This window comes from Oncorhynchus mykiss, chromosome 13, assembly GCF_057628025.1.
Source record: "Oncorhynchus mykiss isolate SJ-2025 chromosome 13, ASM5762802v1, whole genome shotgun sequence".
Classification (NCBI taxonomy): domain Eukaryota; kingdom Metazoa; phylum Chordata; class Actinopteri; order Salmoniformes; family Salmonidae; genus Oncorhynchus; species Oncorhynchus mykiss.
The window spans coordinates 35,276,302-35,303,569 of NC_143034.1; the positions used below are offsets into that span (position 1 = coordinate 35,276,302).

The window sequence follows — 27,268 nt, forward strand, 5'->3', positions numbered from 1 at the left end:
GAAAAGGGAAGGTGCCTGGGATGGATGGGCTGCCGGCTGAGTTTTACCAGAAGTTTTGGGGTATACTTGGACCAGTGGTTCTCGAAGTCTTGAAGGCCATCCTTGAGACGGGGGTCCCGGGGGGATCAATGGCTGTTGGTGTGCTGTCACTTCTTTATAAGAAGGGGGAAGCAACTGACCTTGGCAACTGGCGGCCATTGACCATGCTGTGCGTAGATTACAAGATTCTTGCAAAGGTTTTAGCAGACCGGTTGCGCACAGCACTTTACCCCGCACTACCCCGCACTTCCCTACGTCGTCCACGAGGATCAGACGTGCGGGGTAGAGGGCCGCTCTATAAGATGGAACCTACAGTTGATCAGGGATTCCATCGCTTGGGTTGAAGATAGAGGGCTGCCTTTAATGGTAGCAGCGCTAGATCAGGCGAAAGCTTTTGATCGCGTGAATAGATCTTTTCTATTCAGGGTGTTAGGTAGATTAGGATTTGGGGAGAAGTTTATAGGATGGATCCGTACTTTATATGTCGGAGCGGGGTGTCGAGTTAGTGTAAATAGTCACTTAGGTGACGTTTTTGACCTCTCGTCTGGGGTCAGGCAGGGATGCCCACTCTCGGCTCTCCTCTTCGTTCTGTACATGGAGCCTCTGGGGGCTGCCATTAGGGCAGACACAGGGGTGGAAGGCTTGTTGATCCCTGGAAGCGGTGGGCTGCGTGTTAAGATGACGCAGTACGCCGACGACACTTCCTTGCTGTTGTGCAAGGACTCGTGCCTGACAAGGTCCCTTGCCATCTTTGGGGATTTCACCCGAGCGTCGGGAGCAGTTCTGAACCATGCAAAGTCTTCCGTCAAGTTTTTCGGAAGATGGCGCGGTAGAACGGATGTGCCTGGGGGGTTATCTCTCTGTGAAGGGGCCCTGAGGATTCTCGGGGTTCATTTTGAGACCTCCGGCTCAGCGACGCTAAACTGGAACATGCGTATCGCAGTGGTACAGAGGAAGCTAGCAATGTGGAAGGCTAGGTATTTGTCTTTTATGGGCAAAGTCCTGGTCCTAAAGGTGGATGTGTTGCCGTCTCTTTTGTATGTGGCATACATCTATCCATTGCCGGCTTGTATTTCAGTTTATGTGGAGTGGCAGGTGCGAGTGGGTCGCCAGGGCACCCATGATCTGTCCCATCGGGGAGGGAGGTAGGGGGGTACCACATTTCCCCCTCAAGCTGGACGCCATTTTTGTTTCTTTCTTGTTGACGGAGCTTGCTCGTCCGGTTATACACCCGTCCGGTTACCTCCTGCGGGTGTTCTTCTCGTATAAGGCGAGAAGCGTAATGGTGTGGTCTAACGCGGGTCCTCGGGCGGAACAGCTGCCGTGGCATTTTGGCCATGCGGCCAAGTGGCTGCGTGCGCACCCCGAGGTTGAAGTTGCCCGAGTAGGTTTAGACCACAGGCACCTGTACGAGGAGGTCAGGCAGGCAGGGAGTCCTGCGCCTGTAGCGGGCATCTCGTCAGTGGTCTGGGAGGGAGTGCAGGCGCGGGGCCTGGACAACAGGCTCAAGGACCTGAATTGGTTGGGCCTCCATAAGTGCTTGCCGGTACGTGCCATCTTGTACCGGTATAGTTTGGTGCAATCCCCCACCTGTCCAAGATCCTCTTGTGGCAGGGAGGAGACTGTGCGCCATGCCTTTTGGGACTGTGCCTTTGCCGGACTAGTCTGGGCTAGGGCACGGGTAATGCTAGGTGTGGTTAGGAGTGATTTTGTTGTGACATGGGCTAGGCTAGAGAGAGGCGTAGGGAGAGCAAAGGGAACGGATAGGGACAGGTTTCTGCTCTGGCTTCTCATGAGTCTCTTTAAAAAGGGACTGTGGGAAGCCAGGCAGAATTTAGTCAAGACAGGGAGAGATTGGGGGGTGGAAGGGATAGTGAGAAGGGTGGAAGGTGATTTGAGGGGGAAGATGAAGAGGGAGGAGAGGAAGTGGGGGAAGCATGCGGCACGGGAGAGGTGGAAAGGGGGTTTAGGGCTGGGAGTGTTAGAGTGAGTTTGGTAAGGGGATAGATTAGGGAAGGGGAGATGGGGAAAGGGTTAGGTATTGGTTAGGTATGACGGGGAGGGACGATGCTCCCCTGAGGTTTGTTTTTGTTTGATGTTTTTGTAAATACAATTAATTAAGAATGAATGAGAATTATGATTTTGTAATAGTATGAATGGTATTGATTGTAATAAATTATTTTAACCACCTTTTTGGTTTACTTCCCGTCTTTAAGTTTGTTGTGGGTTTTTCTTTTGTTTGTCGCTTCTTGGGCAGATTTAGTGGGTCTCATGGTGGGTGTCTTTTATGTCTCAGTTGTTGTTACTAGTCAACTTTCAGTGGATACTGAGAGCAAAATTGCAAGATTATTTATAATACTTTTATTGCATCAAATGGTTGTTTTATGCAACAGAATAGAGGGTTCTTATAACTATTGTGTCTGTGTGTTCTACTGAGGATGGGCCTCTGGGAGAAAACACTGACAGGAGATTTACAATGTCTTTTGGGTGATAAAACCTAACGAGACCGGATTCCAGAGCATGAGTTAATGTTTCTGTTCTATATGGTACCAGGGGGAGATGACCGCAGGGCCAGACCCTGGTCTCTACACAAAGAGTCCTGTTTTTACAGCAGATACTGTCTGCGGAAAATTATAAGTATCTTTCATACAAATCTTAATCTTGTGACCCGTTCTATACATCTGTTGTTTGTCAAGACCTTTGTACTTTTGTCTCGTGTCTCTCAACGAATCATCTAGGGGTGATTCGTCGACCAGCCATCATCATTATTGTAGAACACTCAATTGATTAACTTTATATGTGTGCGTTGTATTGACCTGCTCCCTTATTAATAAGTGAATAAAGATTTAGTTTCAGAATAACTCTGACTTGTGTGATAAGTTTGTTTCTCCTCATTTGATAAATATATATAAATGATGTATAATAAAAACAACATACATTAAAAATGAATCGTGGGTAAAACTAACAATATTGTAGACTTGATGCTAAATACAGATTTTTCAGCTTTAGTGTGTATATCGTATCCACTTAGTTGTGTTAGGAAGTTTGCCATCTTTATGACCGGCCCTGGTAACTTCACCCCAACTTCTCTTATCCCCAGAACACAGTAACTTATCAACATAAGTGTTTTTCTGACATTTTGGAGAAAATTAAAAATTCAGCCCTAGCAGAGCCCCAAGTCCCATGGGGACGTCCTCGAGGCGTGGATGTTCTCCCCATCAAAGGCCAGCGGGATTTCACTCTCATGGTGAAATGGATTTCCACCGATGTGCAGTAAAGGAGTGAAGAGCGGTCTATGCCAACAAAAGTAAGAAAAGATGAATACACATAGAATTAACAAAGGACATAAATGTTCAGCTGTAGTTTTATATAAGCAGGCACACCTATGTTTATGAAGAAACAGATGATTGGGGTAGAGGCATACCTTGTCACGAACATAAAGGCCAAGCAGGTCCTCATTGAAGAGGTTGGGCAAGAGCAGAATCACTGCTGTGGTCTCCAGTCCTAGTAAAGTAAAGCAATGATCTTACTACAGTTGCTAATTTGATTTTTAAAAAAACATTAGAGAAAGGGAAGGAATAAGAGCAATTACCTCTTCTGTACTGTCCTTCAGGGACTGTCAAAATAGCAGGATGGTGTCCTCACCCCTGCCTCGCCTCTCCCTCTGATTGTCCTTTATTTCTCTTTTTGTCTATATCCATTCCATGGACTTGATTCATTTCTGAGAAGATCTGAAAAGATCATTTGCACACATTTGTATGTTAATAGATTTCAGTTTGTATTGACTGCTATGTAGGTTAAATGTTCACTTCAAATGCAGCTGTCCTACAACATATCTGTACCTTCTTCTTGATCCCAATTGCATTGTGTCCATGTTCTGTCCTATACGAATTTCAAAGGAAGAGAAAATGTGTCAAAGAATAGTCTTACAAGCATTAAAATATATATATATATACTGCTGCTCCAATACAGCATGAGGTGAGACGGTGAACTGATGTTATATATTAAATCAATATTGAAAGATAAATGGCATCAACATACAATTGAATTCAAAATAGAAGAACATATTGTAGAAAGCACTAGCCAATACAGTACTGCCATACAGGCCTAATATCACAATTCAAGATATCTTTGTACACAAATTGTTCAATATTTTATCACTTGAAAGTTTATACTCACCATTTTGCTGCATGGCAATACTGTGTTTGGATTCTGAAGGGCATTTATACAATAGAGGTAGTCTAGACACTATTAATACCATCATGCATCTGAATCCCATCTACAGCTACCATCTAATATATTAATTTCCCTCCACAAGGGGACGTCCATGTAACGTTTCCAAAATGGGATAGTATTGTCCATGTAACGTTTCCAAAATGGGATAGTATTGTCCATGTAACGTTTCCAAAATGGGATAGTATTGTCCATGTAACGTTTCCAAAATGGGATAGTATTGTCCATGTAACGTTATGACCCCTTGTGAGTTTATAGTATTGCATGCTGTAGCAGGCTATATAAAGAGGAAGACCTCCATTGACGATTCAGTTCGTTGTAACATCTCGTCTGGACAGGACACCGTCGTTAGTTAGTTAGTTAATGTTAGCTAGTTTATTCTCACAATAGTGAGAACGGCTCTAGATTGTGAACTTACATTAATGAAGTGTAAAGCCATGTTGGCTTTATGGAAACGATATACAATATATGGGAAAGAATATAGTTAAGGGAAATAATCCAAACCTAGTTGTGCCTAGTTAGGACATAACGTTATCTAGCTAGATAACGGTACTGTACTGTAGCTCATACAACACCGACGGTCAAACCTGGCAATCTAATATTTACGGTAATTAACTATAGTAACGTTATGGAAGATATTCACAGAAAACCATCATTGTCTTCGTTATTCATTATTAGTATGTTATATTATTATTATATAAATTATTTCTAGACATATTCAGAGCCAAACATTAACCCAACTTAACCTCTTTAACTTGTTGTCGCATCCAAACTTGTCACCATCGTTTTCAGATGTAATTGCGAAGTTCCCGGAAGAAGTCCAGCAACAACAGAGGTTCCTCGATGAACCCACCTTCAAACAAGTTCTTTGAAGAACCTTTTGGGCCTGTTTTCATTGACCAAGAACCCTACGGTTCTTAGGGGATCTGAGAACAATTCCAGTTGAACCCTTCATTTTTAGAGTTGTAGTCGGCTCTATTTACTCTCGGATTCAAAACATGATGATTAGCATCAACGATCATGTCAGCTGCTGCTGCTCCAATACAGTATGAGGTGAGACGGTGAACTGATGTTGATCTGGGCAGTCAGTCATTCATTCTGTACTTCCGAGTCTGGTCTATCGTTGTTGGTATTGAAAAAGCCTACTGCACATTGTGGTGGAAATTCTAACCAATCAGGAGAGATTTTGTCATTTCTTTAAACAATCAACCTTTATTTGATAAGAATTTCAATAATGTAGCTGGTCAGCCCTACACTCTGAGGTGGAAGGCAGAGAGCTCGATGACACAAGGAGTTCAGAAGTCTTATATAGTCAAACTATCTTGTGCATATAGAAAACACGTGATCTTGGTATGTGTCCGTGTGTGGAGAACGAGACACAGACTAACTGTGAATTGTTCGTCTCGTTCTGTAGCAACAGCTAGTTATTCTAGTTTACCTGTGAGGTGTCAAAACAACAGGAAATCACTCTAGACACAGTTCCTCTGAAGTAGATCAAAGGTTCCCGGAATTGGGGCAAGCAAGCTCCTTTGGCCTGTCTGCCGAGAGGATGTGTGGTTGCACACCCAGACAAACAACACATTAGAATTCATATAAACTTAGAGGCTAACATCGATTTTTCCCTCACAACATTGCACAGAGATAAATCAGACCCAGGATGAACTGTGTGATGTTGTAGAGTTGTAGTTTCCAACAGGCCAATATTCTACATAGTTTAGCGCATAAGTCGTTGTAATTAACTACAATAACCAAAATCCACTGCGCGCCTACTTGTCTTGTCTGTGTTTCTTTTACACCTGAGTTAAGTTGTAAATAAAGAGTAAAAACTCAGACGATAAGTAAAGCTCAAACCAAGTTTATTCACCCACTGGGTCACACAGCTGCATAAGACCAAGACGTATTCACACAAGCGCTGATATTTAACCCTTTATGCTGAATCTCCACTTTACTGGTATTTAACCATTTATGCTGAGACTCCTCCTTAATGGTATTTAACCATTTATGCTGAGTCTCCTCCTTACTGGTATTTAACCCTTTATGCTGAGTCTCCTCCTTACTGCTTTTAACCCTTTATGCTGAGTCTCCTCCTTACTGGTATTTAACCCTTCATGCTGAGTCTCCTCCTTACTGCTATTTAACCCTTTATGCTGAGTCTCCTCCTTACTGGTATTTAACCCTTTATGCTGAGTCTCCTCCTTACTGGTATTTAAGCCTTTATGCTGAGTCTCCTCCTTACTGGTATTTAACCCTTTATGCTGAGTCTCCTCCTTACTGGTATTTAACCCTTTATGCTGAGTCTCCTCCTTACTGGTATTTAACCCTTTATGCTGAGTCTCCTCCTTACTGGTATTTAACCCTTTATGCTGAGTCTCCTCCTTACTGGTATTTAACCCTTTATGCTGAGTCTCCTCCTTACTGGTATTTAACCCTTTATGCTGAGTCTCCTCCTTACTGGTATTTAACCCTTTATGCTGAGTCTCCTCCTTACTGCTATTTAACCCTTTATGTTGAGTCTCCTCCTTACACCTCTGTTGCTAGGCAGAACTGTTGTGGCCTAAATTCCTCCCCCCAAGTCCTGTTGACTTGTTCCAGACTGTGGCTGACAGACACTTTGACAGAATGTAAACGTTCTACATTCCCCTCTCTCAAACAGTGACATAAATAAGGATATTTCATATTTTCAATTTCAGAAGTCAGAACCCATCACCTGCTATGTAAAAGAAACAGAAGAATGCACAACGGTCAATGCTATCTGGGATCCTTGGGACATCCCTACCCTAACCCCTACCGTAACCATTTTTGAATGTCAATTTTGACGGGCTAGGGACATCCCAAGGATGTATCTCTACCTGAAAATACATGATCTAAGTGATTGATCGTTGGTATTCAGCGGTCATAAAGCCTAATTTACTTTAATAAACTACTAAAATAGTGATTTTGTCAGACAGCAGCTCTACACTTTGACTGATCCATTCATCCTTCCATCCCCCCTCAGCCTTCCTTTCCTCTGAAGACCCAGTGAGGGTGGAGCTCAGTCAGAGAGCTGTTGAGGGACTGGTGAGGAAGAACACTTCTACAGCCAGAGAGGTGAGAGGTCACACATGGTTAAGATGGTAAATATTTACAGTATATCACAAAAGTGAGTACACCCCTCACATGTTTGTAAATATTTGAGTATACCTTTGCATGTGACAACACTGAAGAAATGACACTTTGCTACAATGTAAAGTAGTGAGTGTACAGCTTGCATAAGTGTAAATTTGCTGTCCCCTCAAAATAACTCAACACACAGCCATTAATGTCTGGATGACCTTGCACTCCTCCACCTTCTGTTTGAAGATGCCCCACAGATGCTCAACAGGGTTTAGGTCTGGAGACATGCTTGGCCAGTCCATCACCTTTACCCTCAGCTTCTTTAGCAAGGCAGTGGTTGTCTTGGAGGTGTGTTTGGGGTCGTTATCATGTTGGAATACTGCCCTGCGGCCTAGTCTCCGAAGAGAGGGGATCATGCTCTGCTTCAGTATGTCACAGTACATGTTGGCATTCATGGTTCCCTCAATGAACTGTAGCTCCCCAGTGCCGGCAGCACTCATGCAGCCCCAGACCATGACACTTCCACCACCATGCTTGACTGTAGGCAAGAAACTTGTCTTTGTACTCCTCACCTGGTTGCTGCCACACACGCTTGACACCATCTGAACCAAATAAGTTTCTTGGTCTCATCAGACCACAGGACATGGTTCCAGTAATCCATGTCCTTAGTCTGCTTGCTTGTCTTCAGCAAACTGTTTGCGGGCTTTCTTGTGTATCATCTTTAGAAGAGGCTTCCTTCTGGAATGACAGCCATGCAGACCAATTTGATGCAGGGTACGGCGTATGGTCTGAGCACTGACAGGCTGACCCCCCACCCCTTCAACAATGCTGGCAGTACTCATATGTCTATTTCCCAAAGACAACCTCTGGATATGACGCTGAGCACGTGCACTCAACTTCTTTAGTCGACCATGGCGAGGCCTGTTCTGAGTGGAACCTGTCCAGTTAAACCGCTGTATGGTCTTGGCCACCGTGCTACAGCTCAGTTTCAGGGTCTTGGCAATCTTCTTATAGCCCAGGCCATCTTTATGTAGAGCAACAATTCTTTTTTTCAGATCCTCAGAGAGTTCTTTGCCATGAGGTGCCATGTTGAACTTCCAGTGACCAGTCAGTATGAGGGAGTGTGAGAAAGATGACACCAAATTTAACACACCTGCTCCCCATTCACACCTGAGACCTTGTAACACTAACGAGTCACATGACACCGGGGAGAGAAAATGGCTAATTGGGCCCAATTTGGACATTTTCACTTAGGGGGTGTACTCACTTTTGTTGCAAGCGATTGAGACATTAATGGCTGTGTGTTGAGTTATTGAGGGCACAGCAAATTTACACTGTTATACAAGCTGTACACTCACTACTTTACATTGTAGCAAAGTGTCATTTCTTTAGTGTTGTCACATGATAAGATATACTCAAATATTTACAAAAATGTGAGGGGTGTACACACTTTTGCGATATACTGTATGTCCCCTTAGCGGTTCATCACATCAGCAAAAGGGAATATGTTCCATCATCTATGTTTATTTACATTAGTGCAAGTTATCCACTGATATTGGTGTAATTTCTCACCCCTTTTGGCTGTATGAAAATTAATTTCCCCTCAGACACAAACATTTGTTCTTTGATATGAAGGTAATTTGTGTCAAGTGTACTTTTCACCCCATCTCTTTACATTGAATATTTATATTCAGTGGCCTGACTGCATCCAGACTGTCATAGGCCCATCCTGGTAGATCTGAACCTAATGCAGCTTAGAGTGATCGGATGACAGGTGTAACTGAGGCCATAGATGCTCCATATCCATTACTTTGAGTGTCTTATATAATATGACTGAATGTGTTTCTTTCTGTGTTGCAGGGGCAGTCAAGACATGGATTAGCAAGGCCACAGAACATAACATAAGCAGAGCTGTGGGAGACCACCTCAAGCCCCTGGTAGAGCCGGGGGTGGTGTTTACCACGCCTTCAGCAGGCTGGACAAGTGGGATTGATCTGGTTGATCCATTTGTTTGTTTCTGTTTTCAGTAGTTGAATCCTTTGACGTATTGTTGATTTAAACTTTTTTCAACAAATGAACTGGGTTGGTTGAAAAGTGATACTTAACGTACATACCATGCACTATATTGACAAAGTGGAAGATATACTGTTCTTCGTATTTGTAAATTGGTTTAGCAAGAGTCTGTTGGTCGGTCATTGGGTTAATTTGTTCTGTAATATGTTATCAAAACAAGCTTTATTTATACAGCACATTTCAGACATGGATGCAATGCAATGGCTTCACAGGAAAAAATGAAAATAAACAATTATTTACCAATCAAACATAAGTGGATAAAAAAACAGAAGATTAACAACTGAAAGACTGAGCATTCTATGGAAATACCATTGAATTGGATGCAATCTTGAAGCTTGTTTTACTCCATTGTTTGTGTTTCTCAGCAAGAAAACCAAAAGTGTCCTTTACATAGAAGAGGGATCTAACAAAGAGTCATTGACAACAACCAAAACTACAGGTGTGGTTTTAGGAGGGGTTCTGAAAGACTATGGGGGTGTACACTGAAAGTTGACTAGTAACAACAACTGGGACATAAAATACACCCACCAAGTCTGCCCAAGAAGAGTCAAACAAAAGAAAAACCCACACCAAACTTAAAGACCGGAAGAAAACCAAAAAGGTGTTGACTCTCCATATCTATCAAAACAACTGGAACACTGGGCCAGACACTCTTAAATAGAACCTGGACCAGCTCAGGTGAAACACCTTCCCACTAACGAGATGGACAAGCGAGCACAGGTGTAACACATACTGACTAACGAGGTGACACCAATCAGTGCGTCCTATACGTGCTAAAAACCAAACGCCTGTAACACCTTCCCCCTTAGGACAACAAATATATCCTATATTTCACATTATAATCAATTATAAACATGGTTTCCACTGGCTGTCAAAAATTAAAAACATGAAGAAAAAAATTCCCCCACGAGCTTCTAGAACTCTCCTCTTCCTAAAACTCACTAGCTCCTGGAACTCTCTTCCCCTTGGAACGAGCCCAAACAAAACTCATCTCCAATACAGAAAAACATGCAGTCAAAATAAATTGTGATCCATGGCAACCCACTGGCTAAACGCAAAACTATTTGACTGCCCACCCTTGAGAAAATCAGCAACCAAGTTGTCCTTACCACGGACATGTCTGATTTCAAGAGGAAACTCCTGCGATATCCGTAGTAACTTTCCACATCACTGCAGAGCTTCTCTCTCTTTTCAGGGTTCACTGGATAGGCATGTTGTTGGATCTGGGCCCAGTCCCCAATGTCATGCTCTAGTACATTTGGGTTGGTAGATCTGAGAATGAACCCTGATATTCTAAAAGCAGGGTAACAATGTCAATATAATTGTACCCAAAAATTGTCAGTTGGTTGCATAAATAATTACTAAATGTTACATGAACTGTAAATATGAATTATCAAAACCAAATATACACCCCTTTGTTAATATGTGTTGGCAATAATTAACTTAATGGTGAGGCATGGAATAATAAAACATGTATCTTTTGTCAGGCTGAATGTTTGAAATATGAGGTGATTTGAGACATGCTTCTTCAGTAGTGGAATAAAGACAATTAGCACTTGAATGTTGTCAAGAAATACTTGAATGATGAAAGATGGTTAATAAAATTGATTATAGACCAATTTATTATACTGCATCCATGTGTATTTATTTATTTATTTTAACCTTCATTTAACAGGAACCGAAAGGTTGCTGGATTGAATCCCGAGCTGACAAGGTAAAAATCTGTCATTCTGCACCTGAACAAGGCAGTTAACCCACTGTTCCCCGGTAGATCATCATTGTTAATAAGTCAGTTAACCCACTGTTCCCCGGTAGATCATCATTGTAAATAAGTCAGTTAAGAACAACTTCTGGCTTACAATGACGGCCCAACGCTCTAACCACTAGGCTACCTGCAAGTAAATTGAAATTAAGTTATTTTCAAGTCACTGAAAAAACTACCAGAAAATACATATTTTCCACTGAACGTATATTGGACGTCGGGCATAGTCTTCTTTTCAACATTTTTTTCAGTTACATTTTGCTAGGTGGGATAGTGCAATGTCAAAACACAGTGTTAACGTGTCCAAATCAATAACCAATATGCAGAAACAGTTTGGGATAAATTGAAAACTTAAACATAAAATGTACACAAACATCTGCCACAATAATCATATTACTTGTATTTTTTTAAACAAGCACCGTACAAACTGCACAAGTAGCAATAAATCAATGATGTCGATTAGGTTGTATGTGTTCTTGAAACTAACAACTAAAAAAAACACATGGAAATGGGAGATATCTTTAACCTCACTGGTTAGAGGACAACCTGCAGAAGACCGTCAGCTACATTTTGGAGTGATGCATTTCAATTTAGGGGTCACTAAACAAAGGAACAACACTTATTTGTCATCACTCATCGATATCACGTTGAAATCAACTCTGCAAAATGAGGGAGATGAGGTTGCACGTCCTGTTAAAACTAACAGCTCAAAAACCACACGGAATTTGGGAATAATGTAAACATCACTGGTTAGAGGACAATTTGTAGAAAACAGCTAGCTACATTTTGAAGTGATACATTTTGATTCCAGTGGGTCACCAACGTGGTAAGTGTAACACAACACAACTATCAAATCAGAGTCTGGATTTTCCCCTGAGGCTAAAATCCATATCATGTTGTAATCAATTGATAAAGGGGCAAACATTTATGCTTCAACATTGTGACAATATTAAAATACTCCTTCTACAATGTTAAAACATTTTACATTGTGACATTAATTCATTGATATCATGAAACAACTCCTTCATGTATGTACTTTCTGATATTTGATCTTTTATCAGATTATCTCTGGTCACAGCTAAGATATTTCTCTCCTGTATGTGTTCTCTGTTGTTGTACCAGGCTGTTTGACTGAGTAAAACTCTTCCCACATAGATTAGAGCTGTACGATTTCTCTCCTGTGTGTGTTCTCTGGTGTACTGTCAGATCACCAGATTGAACAAAACTCCTCCCACATTGAGTACAGCAAAAAAGGTTTCTCTCCTGTGTGTATCTTCAGATGGCTAGATTGAACAAAACTCTTCCCACATTGATCACAGCTATAGGATTTCACTCCTGTGTGTGTTCTCTGGTGTGGTCAGGTTACAGGAGACCACAACCCTACAGTTTATCTCTCACCCCCAACAGAGGAGGAGAGATCTAGGGGTCTGAAGATGTGGGGGTTTTATGACCCCTCACGCCGATGGTAAATCTTAGGCCACAGACAACATTCCTTTGTCCTCTCACTATGGAGAACCAGCCTCAGAACATTAAACATGCAATAAAAAGACTTTGGAACAATGATTTCCGTCAGCCACAATGGTGGTCATGACGATAGATGGAATATGGAAATATGTCATTTTTGTTTTGTTATTATAGGCTAATAGATTACGTTATTACAAAAACATTGTAACTGGAAGAGTTTTCCTAGGATACTCTTGATGTTTATACATTGGACGTAGTGTGGAAAATGTCCAAATCAAAGAGAATGTTTTGGTAAAGACGAAATGTGAAGTTAGTTGTCTAAAATTGGATTTGAGTAAAATCTAGACCATGCCTCTTGACTTGGTACGCCCAGAGAATAGCCCTAAAGGCGGTTACGCCCACTTCTGACCCGAGGGTATAAGACCTGTGAGGCAGAATGAACAGATCAGACTAAGTGACCCAAGCTGCAGCCAAGTTCTAAAAAGTCAACGAACCCAAAACTCAACCCAAGGTTGAAGACAAAGACATCTTTTCCTACCCATGCTACTAATGAGTAGCTGTGTCTCAGCGGGTGAATTCAAGCCGGACCACCTAACCTCCACTCTCCATCAAATCGTGGTATCTACACTGTTTCACTGTGAGCCCTGAGCTACAGATCTGTCTGTCCTCAGAAGACTCCTCCCAGAGCAAGGGCGAGGAATCAGACCAAATGGACACTGACATCGTGAGGACGACCAGAGTTGCGCCGGAGAAGTGCGTCATTTAGAAGCCTAAACGACCCACGCGGAGCTTCGCATCTGAGACCCCCCACAGGTAATTACATCATTATATTCTGACCCATAAGAGCGGCAGTTTGGGGCAAGGCTAGGGTTAAAATAAGCACAGCTGACAAATGCACCCAAATGTATATTTCTCTCGTGTACTTTCTTTTTTTCTCTCTCTTTTAAATGCCCATTTTGGGTAACACGTGCCATAGTGTGTTGGCCCGTTATACTAAGTTCTAATCAATAGCCTAGAATGTGTTTTTGGTGTATGTGTATCTTTTATCATCATTTTAGCTTTCTAGTAAATAAATACTCAACTAAGATTGGTGTGGTACGAACTCATTGGTGAGACCCGGGTCCGTGCAGATTCTCGGATTATACAACGTTCAGAATGAGATTGTAAAGGAAATTAATTAATTAATTAGCGACTGTTGTAAAATCGATATTATGATGTTCTTTGAGTTAATTTGGGAAATAGAAACTCAATAAAACTTATTTTCCCATGGTGCCCCAGGTTAATTAGTTAATAATTGCTTGATTCATTTAATCACACAATTAGAAACATTTAATCATTCGATGAGCAACAGGTGTCACATTAACTAATGCAACGTCACGACAGTTCTCTGGTGTGATATCAGGATGCCTAGCTGAGTAAAACTCTTCCCACATTGAGTACAGCTATAAGGTTTCTCGCCTGTGTGTGTTCTCTGGTGTGATATCAGGCTGCTTAGCTGAGTAAAACTCTTCCCACATTGATCACAGCTATATGATTTCTCTCCTGTGTGTGTTCTCTGGTGTATCTTCAGATGTCTATATTTTACAAAACTCTTCCCACATTGATCACAGCCGTAAGATTTCTCTCCGGTGTGGATTTTCTGATGAATTTTAATGCCTGATGAGGAGGTGAATCTCTTCCCACAGTCAGAGCAGCAGTGAGTTATCTTCCCTGTGGATCTCCGCTGGTGTTTCTTGACGTGTTCTGATCTGGAGAGACTCTTCTCTGCCTCGTCAGCATCACAAGGTTGTTGAGGCTCCCCAGAGGATCCACGATAGTCCCGTCTCTCTCCTGTGTGAAATACAAAGTCAGACAGATGGTTAAAGGACCACAACAGCAGAAATCCACTGTTTATTTAAGGTAAAAAGTGATGCCTGAAGTGGATTACATCCTACTATATAAATGATCCTGTTTTCTAATGCAATATAGCTCTCTTAATCACAACAGTAGTATGTAAATATATAGATGGATTAATTGCAAGGAAGTGGTCAGCACATGTTCCTATAGTTGGAAGAAGCAGAAGGCCCTGACAAGTGCACAGGATAAACTGAGCCTGCCCCTCAACACGCTCATCACAGAATCCCTGACAAGGTGGGCCTGCCCCTTCAACAAGCTCATCACAGAATCCCTGACAAGGTGGGCCTGCCCCTCAACAAGCTCATCACAGAATCCCTGACAAGGTGGGCCTGCCCCTTAGCAAGCTCATCACAGAATCCTCGACAAGGTGGGCCTGCACCTCAACAAGCTCATCACAGAATCCCTGACAAGGTGGGGATCTCCACTGCAGATAATGGAAACAGTCCTGGAGCAGGAAAAGGCCGTCACACAAGTCCTGGCAGCAGACAACAACACAGCACCTTGCACCCTCCTGGCAAGACATTGAGGTCTTTGAATACAACAACTTATCAACAGCTGTAATAATTTGAACCCCACAGGAAATCTACACTGCAGTTATAGAAAGACCCATTTTCTATATAACCATTGATACAGTGTAGACATTGTTAATGTTGTAAATTAATATTGTAGCTGGAAACTGCTGGTTTTTTAAATGGAATATCTACATAGGCGTACAGAGGCCCATTATCAGCAACCATCACTCCTGTGTTCCAATGGCATGTTGTGTTAGCTAATCCAAGTTTATCATTTTAAAAGACTAATTGATCATTAGAAAATCCTAGTTGAGTATCTGGAGCATCCACATTAGTGGGTTCAATTACAGGCTCAAAATGGCCAGAAACAAATAACTTTCTTCTGGAACTCGTCAGTCAATTCTTGTTCTGAGAAATTAAGGCTATTCCATGGGAGAAATTGCCAAGAAGCTGAAGATCTTGTACAACGCTGTGAACTACTCCCTTCAGAGAACAGCACAAACGAGCTCTAAGAAGTGTTGTATTCAGGGTAAACTTTGAACATTGAGATATTAAAGACATGATAGATCAGACACAGAGTATATAAAGGAGTGAGATCTGTAGAAAGACAGAGTGGCTGTGGAATGTGCTGGGTGGACAGGAGAGAGTCACAGGAGTGTGATAAATGATACGAGAGGACATCTGTGGATTAGGCGAAAGAGGGGTTGAGGTCAGATCCCCTGAAGGGAGAAATAATGGTTTATTATCCTATTACCTTCTTCCTGTGGAACCAGAAGATGTAAGGATTGGAGAGAAGGAGGAGTGTCCAAAGTGGGGTATATATACTTTTTGTCTGAATAACAGCTGTAAAGACCCTTTGGGAAGAATTAAACTTGGTTAAGCTTTTCTGGTGTCGGTGAGGTATTTACTCTGAAACATTTGAACCTAACATCAGAATAGAAAGAGGAGTGGGAGGCCCCGGTGCACAACTGAGCAAGAGGACAAGTACATTAGAGTGTCTAGTTTGAGAAACAGACACCTCAAGTCATCAACTGGCAGCTTTATCAAATAGTACTTGCAAAACACCAGTCTCAACGTCAACAGTGAAGAGGAGACTCAGGGATGCTGGCCTTCTAGGCAGAGTTGCAAAGAAAAATACATATTTCTGTCCAGTGTCTGTGTTGTTTTGCCCATCTTAATCTTTTATTTTTATTGGCCAGTCTGAGATATGGCTTTTTCTTTGCAGCATCTCGGAGTCGCCTCTTCACTGTTGACGTTGAGACTGGTGTTTTGAGGGTACTATTTAATGAAGCTGTCAGTTGAGCACTTTTCTTTCAAAAACAAGGACATTTCTAAGTGACCCCAAACTTTTGAACGGTAGTGTAACTTATAAATGCCTCAAATATTCAACGGTATTACCCCATCAGAAACCAAAACATTGCATAACTCCACTGTATAGCCTCGAAACCTGGTTAACCTCTAGCGTCGAGCAATCCCGTATCCGGGAGCGTAATCATAGCCTCAAGCTCATTACCATAACGCAACGTTTCCTATTCATGAAAATCGCAAATGAAATGAAATAAATATATTGAAACACAAGCTTAGCCTTTTGTTAACAACACTGTCATCTCAGATTTTCAAAATATGTTTTAACCAAAGCTACACAAGCATTTGTGTAAGAGTATTGATAGCCTAGCATTAAGCAGGCAACATTTTCACAAAAACAAGAAAAGCTTAAAAAAAAAAAAAAAAAAAAGGTAAATGATTTTACCTTTATTTAACTAGGCAAGTCAGTTAAGAACAAATTCTTATTTTCAATGACGGCCTAGGAACAGTGGGTTAACTGCCTGTTCAGGGGCAGAACGACAGATTTCTACCTTGTCAGCTCGGTGGTTTGAACTTGCAACCTTCCGGTTACTAGTCCAACGCTCTAACCACTAGGCTACCCTGCCGAGAACTTCGGATGTTTTCAATGACGAGACTCTCAGTTAGATAGCAAATGTTCATTTTTTCCAAAAATATTATTTGTGTAAGAGAAATAGCTCCGTTTTGTTCATCACGTTTGGCTAAGAAAAAAAAAACGAAAATGCAGTCACTTACAACGCCTAACTTTTTTCCAAATTAGCTCCATAATATCGACAGAAACATGGCAAACGTTGTTTAGAATCAATCCTCAAGGTGTTTTTCACAATTCTATTCGATGAAAAATCATTCCTGGCAGTCGGTTTCTCATCAGAGCCAAACGGAAAAATACTGTAGCTGGAGATTACGCAATAATTGCGACGGAGGACACCAAGCGACCACCTGGTAAATGTAGTCTCTTATGGTCAATCTTCCAATGATATGCCTACAAATACATCACAATGCTGCAGACACCTTGGGGAAAATGTGGAAAAGGTAAGCTGACTCCTAGCTCCTCCACAGCCATATAAGGAGTCATTGCCATGAGGCGGTTTCAAAAAATGCGTCACTTCCTCATTGTATTTTTATCTGGGTTTTTTCTGTAACATCAGTTCTGTGGCACTCACAGATAATATCTTTGCAGTTTTGGAAACATCAGAGTGTTTTCTTTCCAAAGCTGTCAATTATATGCATAGTTTAGCATCTTTTCGTGACAAAATATCTTGTTTAAAACGGGAACGTTTTTCATCCAAAAATTAAAAGAGCGCCCCCTATACCGAAGAAGTTAAACTATAATTTTGACATTATGGATGGCCAGTCCTTGTATTCATAGTGTAGTGAATTCAGGGGGTAGCCCAGAGCTGAACTCAAACCTGGGTCCAGCGTCTGTCAAGCCAACACCTTAAAACTGTTACTCCAAGATGTCTGAACCTCTTGACGAGGTCGCTAGATTTTGGGTTACGGTTGCTACAATAGCTTTCTCTATGAATTTGAGAACGGTAACAGTTCCCCAGAAAAATCTGCAGTTGAAACAATAACAAAGATGTAATTCCACCACTGTTTTGGTCATAAAACGATGATGGGGCTGGAGAAATGTAACTACTCTCAAATTCATAGACAGACATATGGATGCAAGGACTGACCATCCATGATATGCAATCTACTGCAAAGATAGCCTGCAGAGTTCTGTCCTATTATCCAGGTCTGTACCCAAACAATTTGAATTTCTACTTTTAAAAATCCACCTCTCTAAAAACAAGTCTCTCACCGTTGCCGCCTGCTATAGACCACCCTCTGCCCCCAGCTGTGCTCTGGACACCATATGTGAACTGATTGCCCCCCATCTATCTTCAGAGCTCGTGCTGCTAGGCGACCTAAACTGGAACATGCTTAACACCCCAGCCATCCTACAATCTAAACTTGATGCCCTCAATCTCACACAAATTATCAATGAACCTACCAGGTACCTCCCCAAAGCCTTAAACACAGGCACCCTCATAGATATCATCCTAACCAACTTCCCCTCTAAATACACCTCTGCTGTCTTCAACCAAGATCTCAGCGATCACTGCCTCATTGCCTGCATCCGTAATGGGTCAGCGGTCAAACGACCTCCTCTCATCACTGTAAAACGCTCCCTGAAACACTTCAGCGAGCAGGCCTTTCTAATCGACCTGGCCGGGGTATCCTGGAAGGATATTGACCTCATCCCGTCAGTAGAGGATGCCTGGATATTTTTTAAAAATGCCTTCCTAACCATCTTAAATAAACATGCCCCATTCAAGAAATTTAGAACCAGGAACAGATATAGCCCTTGGTTCTCCCCAGACCTGACTGCCCTTAATCAACACAAAAATGTCCTATGGCGTTCTGCATTAGCATCGAACAGCCCCCGTGATATGCAGCTGTTCAGGGAAGCTAGAAACCATTATACACAGGCAGTTAGAAAAGCCAAGGCTAGCTTTTTCAAGCAGAAATTTGCTTCTTGCAACACTAACTCAAAAAAGTTCTGGGACACTGTAAAGTCCATGGAGAATAAGAACACCTCCTCCCAGCTGCCCACTGCACTGAAGATAGGAAACACTGTCACCACTGATAAATCCACCATAATTGAAAATTTCAATAAGCATTTTTCTACTGCTGGCCATGCTTTCCACCTGGCTACTCCTACCCCTGTCAACAGCACTGCACCCCCAACAGCAACTCGCCCAAGCCTTCCCCATTTCTCCTTCTCCCAAATCCATTCAGCTGATGTTCTGAAAGAGCTGCAAAATCTGGACCCCTACAAATCAGCCGGGCTAGACAATCTGGACCCTTTCTTTCTAAAATTATCTGCCGAAATTGTTGCCACCCCTATTACTAGCCTGTTCAACCTCTCTTTCGTGTCGTCTGAGATTCCCAAAGATTGGAAAGCAGCTGCGGTCATCCCCCTCTTCAAAGGGGGGGACACTCTTGACCCAAACTGCTACAGACCTATATCTATCCTACCATGCCTTTCTAAGGTCTTCGAAAGCCAAGTCAACAAACAGATTACCGACCATTTTGAATCTCACCATACCTTCTCTGCTATGCAATCTGGTTTCAGAGCTGGTCATGGGTGCACCTCAGCCACGCTCAAGGTCCTAAACGATATCTTAACCGCCATCGATAAGAAACATTACTGTGCAGCCGTATTCATCGACCTGGCCAAGGCTTTCGACTCTGTCGAGTGGTGTGGGGGCTGTGCTTTGGCAAAGTGGGAGGGGTTATATTCCTCCTATTTGGCCCTGTCTGGGGGTATCATTGGATGGGGCCACAGTGTCTCCTGACCCCTCCTGTCTCAGCCTCCAGTATTTATGCTGCAGTAGTTTCTTTGTCGGGGGGCTAGGGTCAGTTTGTTATATTTGGAGTACTTCTCCTGTCTTATCCGGTGCCCTGTGTGAATTTAAGTATGCTCTCTCTAATTCTCTCTTTCTCTCTCGGAGGACCTAAGCCCTAGGACCATGCCTCAGGACTACCTGGCAATGGACCTCCTTGCTGTCCCCAGTCCATCTGGCTGTTCTGCCTGCGGCTATGGAAACCTGACCTGTTCACCAGACGTGCTACCTGTCCCAGACCTGCTGTTTTCCAACTCTCTAGAGACAGCAGGAGTGGTAGAGATACTCTTAATGATCGGCTATGAACAGCCAACTGACATTTCCTCCTGAGGTGCTGACTTGTGTTGCACCCTCGACAACTACTGTGATTATTATTATTTGACCATGCTGGCCATTTATGAACATTTGAACATCTTGGCCATGTTCTGTTATAATCTTCACCCTGCACAGCCAGAAGGGGATACCCTGGTTCCTCTCTAGGTTTCTTCCTAGGTTTTAGCTAGCCACCGTGTTTTTCCTAGTCACCATGCTTCTACACCTGCATTGCTTGCTGTTTGGGGTTTTCGGCTGGGTTTCTGTACAGCACTTTGAGATATCAGCAGATGTAAGAAGAGCTATATAAATACATTTGATTTGATAATCACCACATTCTTATCGGCAGACTCAATAGCCTTGGTTTTCAAATTACTTCCTCGCCTTCTCTGATAGAGTTCAGTGTGTCAAATCGGAGGGCCTGTCTCTATGGGAGTGCCACAGGGTTTAATTCTCGGGCTGACTCTTTTCTCTGTATATATCAATGATGTCGCTCTTGCTGCTGGTGATTCTCTGATCCACCTCTACGCAGACGACACTATTCTCTATACATCTAGCCCTTCTTTGGACACTGTGTTAACAATAGAGGTCGACCGATTAATCGGAATGGCCGATTAATTAGGGCCGATTTCAAGTTTTCATAACAATCGGAAATCTGTATTTTTGGGCGCCGATTTGCCGTTTTTTTAACACCTTTATTTAATCTTTATTTAACTAGGCAAGTCAGTTAAGAACACATTCATATTTTCAATGACGGCCTAGGAACGTTGGGTTAACTGCCTCGTTCAGGGGAAGACAGAAAGATTTTCGCCTTGTCACCTCGGGGGATCCAATCTTGCAACCTTACAGTTAACTAGTCCAACGCAAAAACGACCTGCCTCTCTCTCGATGCACTCCACAAGGAGACTGCCTGTTACGTAAATGCAGTAAGCCAAGGTAAGTTGCTAGCTAGCATTAAACTTATCTTAAAAAAACAATCAATCATAATCAATAGTTAACTACACATGGTTGATGATATTACTAGATATTATCTAGCGTGTCCTGTGTTGCATATAATCTGACTGAGCATACAAGTATCTAAGTATCTGACTGAGCGGTGGTAGGCAGAAGCAGGCGTGTAAACATTCATTCAAACAGCACTTTCGTGCGTTTTGCCAGCAGCTCTTCGTTGTGCGTCAAGCATTGCGCTGTTTATGACTTCAAACCTATCAACTCCCGAGATGAGGCTGGTGTGACCGAAGTGAAAGGCTGGCTAGTTAGCTAATAGCGTTTCAAACTTCACTCGCAAGCCTTGGCGTGGTTGTTTCCCTTGCTCTGCATGGGTAATTCGATGTGGTGGCTGTTGTCGTTGTGTTGCTGGTTCGAGCCCAGGGAGGAGCGAGGAGAGGGACGGAAGCTATACTGTTACACTGGCAATATTAAAGTGCCTATAAGAACATCCAATAGTCAAAGGTTAATGAAATACAAATGGTATAGAAGGAAATAGTTATATAATAACTACAACCTAAAACTTCTTACCTGGGAATATTGAAGACTCATGTTAAAAGGAACCACCAGCTTTCATATGTTGTCATGTTCTGAGCAAGGAACTGAAACGTTAGCTTTCTTACATAGCACATATTGCACTTTTACGTTCTTCTCCAACACTGTTTTTGCATTATTTAAACCAAATTGAACATGTTTCATTATCCATTATCTACTTGAGGCTAAATTGATTTTATTGATGTATTATATTAAGTTCAAATAAGTGTTAATTCAGTATTGTTGTAATTGTCATTATTACAAAAACACAAAAAAAATGTTTAGCGGTATCGGCTTTTTTGGTCCTCCAATAATTGGTATCGGTATTGAAAAATCATAATCTGTCGACCTCTAGTTAACAATCCTCCAAACGAGCTTCAATGCCATACAACACCCCCTTGTAGCCCCAAATCAAATCAAATTTTATTCGTCACATACACATGGTTAGCAGATGTTAATGCGAGTGTAGCGAAATGCTTGTGCTTCAAGTTCCGACAATGCAGTAATAACCAACGAGTAATCTAACTAACAATTCCAAAACTACTACCTTATACACACAAGTGTAAAGGAATAAAGAATATGTACATAAAGATTATTGAATGAGTGATGGTACAGAGCGGCATAGGCAAGATGCAGTAATGGTATCGAGAGTACAGTATATACATATGAGATGAGTATGTAAACAAAGTGGCAAAGTTTAAAGTGGCTATTGATACATGTATTACATAAAGATGCAGTAGATTATATAGAGTACAGTATATACGTATACATATGAGATAAATCATGTAGGGTATGTAAACATTATATTAAGTAGCATTGTTTAAAGTGGCTAGTGATATATTTTACATCAATTCCCTCCAACTGCTTTTAAATGCTAGTAAAACTAAATGCATGCTCTTCAACTGATTGTTGCCCGCACCCGCCCAGCATCACTACTCTAGACAGTTCTGACAACTGCAAATACCTAGGTGTCTGATTAGACTGTAAACTCTCCTTCCAGACTCACATTAAGCATCTACAATCCAAAATTAAATCCACAATCGGTTACCGATTTCGCAACAAAGCCTCCTTCACTCATGCTGCCAAACATACCCTCGTAAAACTGACTATCCAACCGATCCTTGACTTTGGCGATGTAATTTACAAAATAGCCTCCAACACTCAGCAAACTGGATGCAGTCTATCACAGTGCCATCCGTTTTGTCACCAAAGCCCCATGTACCACCCACCATTGCGACCTGTATGCTCTTGTTGCCTGGCCCTCACTACATATTCGTTGCCAAACCCACTGGCTCCAGGTCATCTATAAGTCCTTGCTAGGTAAAGCCCCGCCTTATCTCAGCTCACTGGTCACCATAGCAACACCCACCCGTAGCACACGCTCCAGCAGGTATATTTCACAGGTCATCCCCAAAGCCAACATTTACTTTGGCCGCCTTGCCTTCCAGCCCTCTGCTGCCAATGACTGGAACGAATTGCAAAAATCAATGAAGCTGCAGTTTTACATCTCCCTCTGTAACTTTAAGCATCAGCTGTCAGAACAGCTTACTGATCACTGTACAAAACCAATCTGTAAACAGCACACCCAACCTCATCCCCATATTGTTATTTATCCTCTTGCACCCCAGTAGCTCTACTTGCAAATCATCATCTGCACATCTGTCACTCCAGCGTTAAAATGCTAAATAGTAATTATTATATACATTATTATTTTGCCCCTGTTGGTCTATGTATTGCCTTACCTCCCTACTCTTCTACATTTGCACACACTGTACATAAATTTTTCTATTGTGTTATTGACTGTACGTTTGTTTATGTGTAACTCTGTGTTATTTGTGTCGCACAGCTTTGCTTTATCTTGACCAGATTGCAGTTGTAAATGAGAACTTGGTCTCAACTGGCCTACCTGGTTAAATAAAGGTGAAATAAATCAAATACATTTAAAAAAAGACAGTACTTACTAGTGTTAACCAGGGTCCGTTCATCGTTAGAACCATAGGATGCCTTAACATGCCTTTGGGAAACCGAGCCCAGATATCCAGTGTCCTCCTCTTCATATTCTTCTTCCAATGTGACAGTCATCTCCCCCTCCTCCATTCCAAAAATGGCTTCCTCCTCTTCTTTTACTGTAACATCCTCTTCTTTCACTCTGAAAGCGTCTTCCTCTTCTTTCACTGAAACGTCTTTCTCTTCTTCTTTCACTGTAACATCCTCACCCTCTACTTGTTTTTGTATTGTGACATCCTCTTCCTCCTCTTTCACGACAACGTTTAGCCACAGACCCTCTTTCTCCGTCCAGCAGACGTCCTCTTCTTTTGCAGGACGAGAGTAGTTTAGTGAGCTCATGGTCGGGAATGTTAGCTAGCTATGCTAATGCTAACTTAACCAGCCCGCTAGCTGACTAATAACAACACCGTAAATATGAAATTAAATCGGATAACTAACTAGACAACAGAAGAGGGTTTAAAACACTGTTGTTAATATTCACGAAAGCATCTAAAGAGCTTTATTGGTTCGGCTATTTTGTCTAGCTAGCTACCGAGGTGTCTGACTAACTGTTGCTGATGTTGAAAAAAGCGTTCCGTCCACTAGATTATACGTCACACCAGCAGCATTGCCTTAAAGTCACACTTCGCCATCTGCTGACTGGAGTGGGTAACGCAGTTGAGTAAAATGTATATCTAATTTTCAGACAAAAAGTTAAAGTGAGTTTTTTACTCACCAGTGTAACAACACAGTGTGGTTAAAGACTTAGTAACTGAATTGTAGTCATTCTGACTGACATCTGGAATCTATTATAGATTTGGGGGATTTTGCCATGATTCTATGTCTCTGCTCTTTTCATCTGCAGTCATGTTTTAGTTGGGTTCTAACTGGTCTCCATTAGTTGGGCTCCAGCTCACTGACCATAGCTAGTTGGCTAAATAGCTAATGTTAGCTGGCTGGCTAAGATAACTGCATATAGCTAACATTCTTTGATATTTGGTTAGATGGCGTTATGTATTTCCAAAACGTTGTTTTACTTCAATCACTCAAGTCATGAGTGGAAACGATTGGTTTAATTTGAAGCTCTACATTTGAAGTTATTTCTGTTGTAGTTTACATCAAAGGTAAAAGGCTGGTCCTCCATATTACTTCACACCTGACATTATCATTCTTCTGAATTCTGATTGGTTTTATGTAACAACTCCAAAAATAGAACTGTGAGGTGTAACTTTGCAATTGGACTTAAAACATTTTTGGGGAAAATTGAAAACCTAAACATAAAATGGGCTATGTACACAAACATCTGCCACAATAATCATATTACTTGGATATTTCAAACAAGTTCCTTATAAACTGCACAACACCAAAAACGCTGGGGGGGGGGGGGGGGGGGGATTAGTTTCAACAGCACGGACAACCTAACTTTAAAAAACACATGGAAAGTGGAGATATCTCTTACCTCACTGATTAGAGGACAACCTGCAGAAGACAGTCAGCTACATTTTGGAGTGATGCATTTAAATGTAGGGGTCGCTAAACAAAGGAACACAACACTTATTTGTCATAACTCATCGATATCATGTTGATATCAGGTGTGCGAGAGGAGGGAGATGAGGGTGCACGTTCTGTTAAAACTAACAGCTCAAAAATCACATGGAATTTGGGAAAAATGTGTACATCACTGGTTAGAGGACAATTTGAAGAAAACAGCTAGCTACATTTTGAAGTGTTGCATTTTGATTCAAGATTCAATGAGTAAAACTCTTCCTACACTGAGTACAGCTATAAGACTTCTCTCCTGTGTGTGTTCTCTGGTGTGATATCAGGTCGGTTGAATGAGTAAAACTCTTCCCACATTGAGTACAGCTAAAAGGTTTCTCTTCTGTGTGTGTTCCCTGGTGTGATATCAGGGTGGCTGACTGAGAAAAACTAAAAGCTAAAAGGTTTCTCTCCTGTGTGTATTCTCTGGTGTGCTTTTAAATGTCCTGAAGAAACAAAACTCTTCCCACAGTCAGAACAGCAGTGGGATATTTTCCCTATGGGTCTCTGCTGGTGTTTATTGAAGTGTTCTAATGTGGAGAGACTTTTCTCTGCCTCGTCACAATCATGAGGTTGTTGAGGCTCCCCAGAGGATCCACGATAGTCACTTCTACGTGAACACCAAAGTCAGGCAGATGGTTAAAGGGGAACCGATAGTTATGGATGTAGTATATATGCCTGGAGCAAAAATGGTGATCAAAGATTTGAGTTTTTCACAATGTATTCTGAATGTGAATGGGGGAAAACTCAGGGGAGTAACCTCCATTTCCAGGTTGCTTATGAGAGTATTTCACACTACTTTGGATTATAATTGTAAGGCTCATTTGAATGTTCTGCTTAATATAATGTTTGTGTCATCATCACAAATCAACCACTTTGTATTTAAAAAACACTTCAACCAGTAAAATGCTCTTTTTGCTAGATTTTCCATCAGCCTGACAAAAAGGGTTTGTACACTAAGTGTTTGCCAAATTTGCCCATAACTTCACCTAACAGCAGCATAGACCTACTGTAGGACCAATAACTTCACCTAACAACAACATAGACCGAGGACTATAAATCATTTAATATTTCAGGTGAAACATGGAAACTAAAATGTCTTTGTCATGACATTTCATAACCTGATCACCAGATCATTTTGTGAATAATCCCACTAGGCTACTCTGTAATGTGTTGTCATTCTAAATGTCCTGAAAAAAGGAAAATAGCTCTGTGTGTTAAACAATAGCCTATCCATCAAGGAACAGTTCTCCAGACATTAAGAGCTAATTATCTCTGTGTGCAAACTGACTAACGAGCCTCTACTGTAAATCAAGCAGACAATAAACTATAAACATCAATTTGTTAGGGATGTTGGATCCAACGTGGAGCACGGCATAACTGTATTTACCCGAGTAATGAATGAAGAAGCACTTTGGTTATTGTTGCATGTCGTGATGTTTGTCATTCAGAAAATTATTTCCTGGATCAGCTGATGATAGTTGAACATGTGACTGTAACTAAATTGCTACAGTATTAAGACTGATGTGTAATTATTGAAGAACCGCGTTAATGACAGTATCCATTTGGGTGTTGTCAATAAAGTTAAGGTGACTCTCGGTTAGAACCATTGGATTTAGCAAACTCTGAAATGATTTAGGATTTCTGTGCCCATGAAAACTGTTTTGACAGCGTAACATAAGGAGACACTAAATGTTTCGTAGTTAGAGTGCATTTCAGAGATCTGAATACAAAAAAACTGTCCCATAGCAAGATCCAGTATTTAAGTTGAAGTTCATCATTTGACAAGCTTAACGTTATGACTATAACTACTGTTCCCTGAAAGAGGGAAACTAGGTACAACATACTATTAAATCCACACGTTATGACTATAACTACTGTTCCCTGAAAGAGGGAAACTAGGTACAACATACTATTAAATCCATGCCTCGCTGAAAGCCACGCCTTCCACAGGTAATGAGCATGAGGCTCTGATTTATTCCTTAAATTTAATACCGCTCTTCACCATCCCAGGAAAGGGTGGATTCAAACAGGTGTTGTACCTCATTTCCCTCCTTCAGGGAAGAGTAATTATAGTCAAAGTTACATTTGGGGATGTCTGA

At 41.7% G+C, this 27,268-nt stretch overlaps 1 protein-coding gene across 1 annotated transcript; it reads right to left on the reverse strand.

Annotated features, from left to right (window-relative positions):
* Positions 1 to 11,057: 11,057 nt before the first annotated feature.
* Positions 11,058 to 24,249, reverse strand: LOC110487391 (uncharacterized). Its single transcript, XM_021559321.3, has 2 exons — positions 23,603 to 24,249; positions 11,058 to 14,494 (listed from the first exon to the last, which is right to left on the reverse strand). The coding sequence occupies exons 1-2, from the start codon at positions 23,985 to 23,987 to the stop codon at positions 14,028 to 14,030; spliced, it is 852 nt and encodes a 283-aa protein (XP_021414996.3). The 5' UTR covers positions 23,988 to 24,249; the 3' UTR covers positions 11,058 to 14,027.
* Positions 24,250 to 27,268: the final 3,019 nt, after the last annotated feature.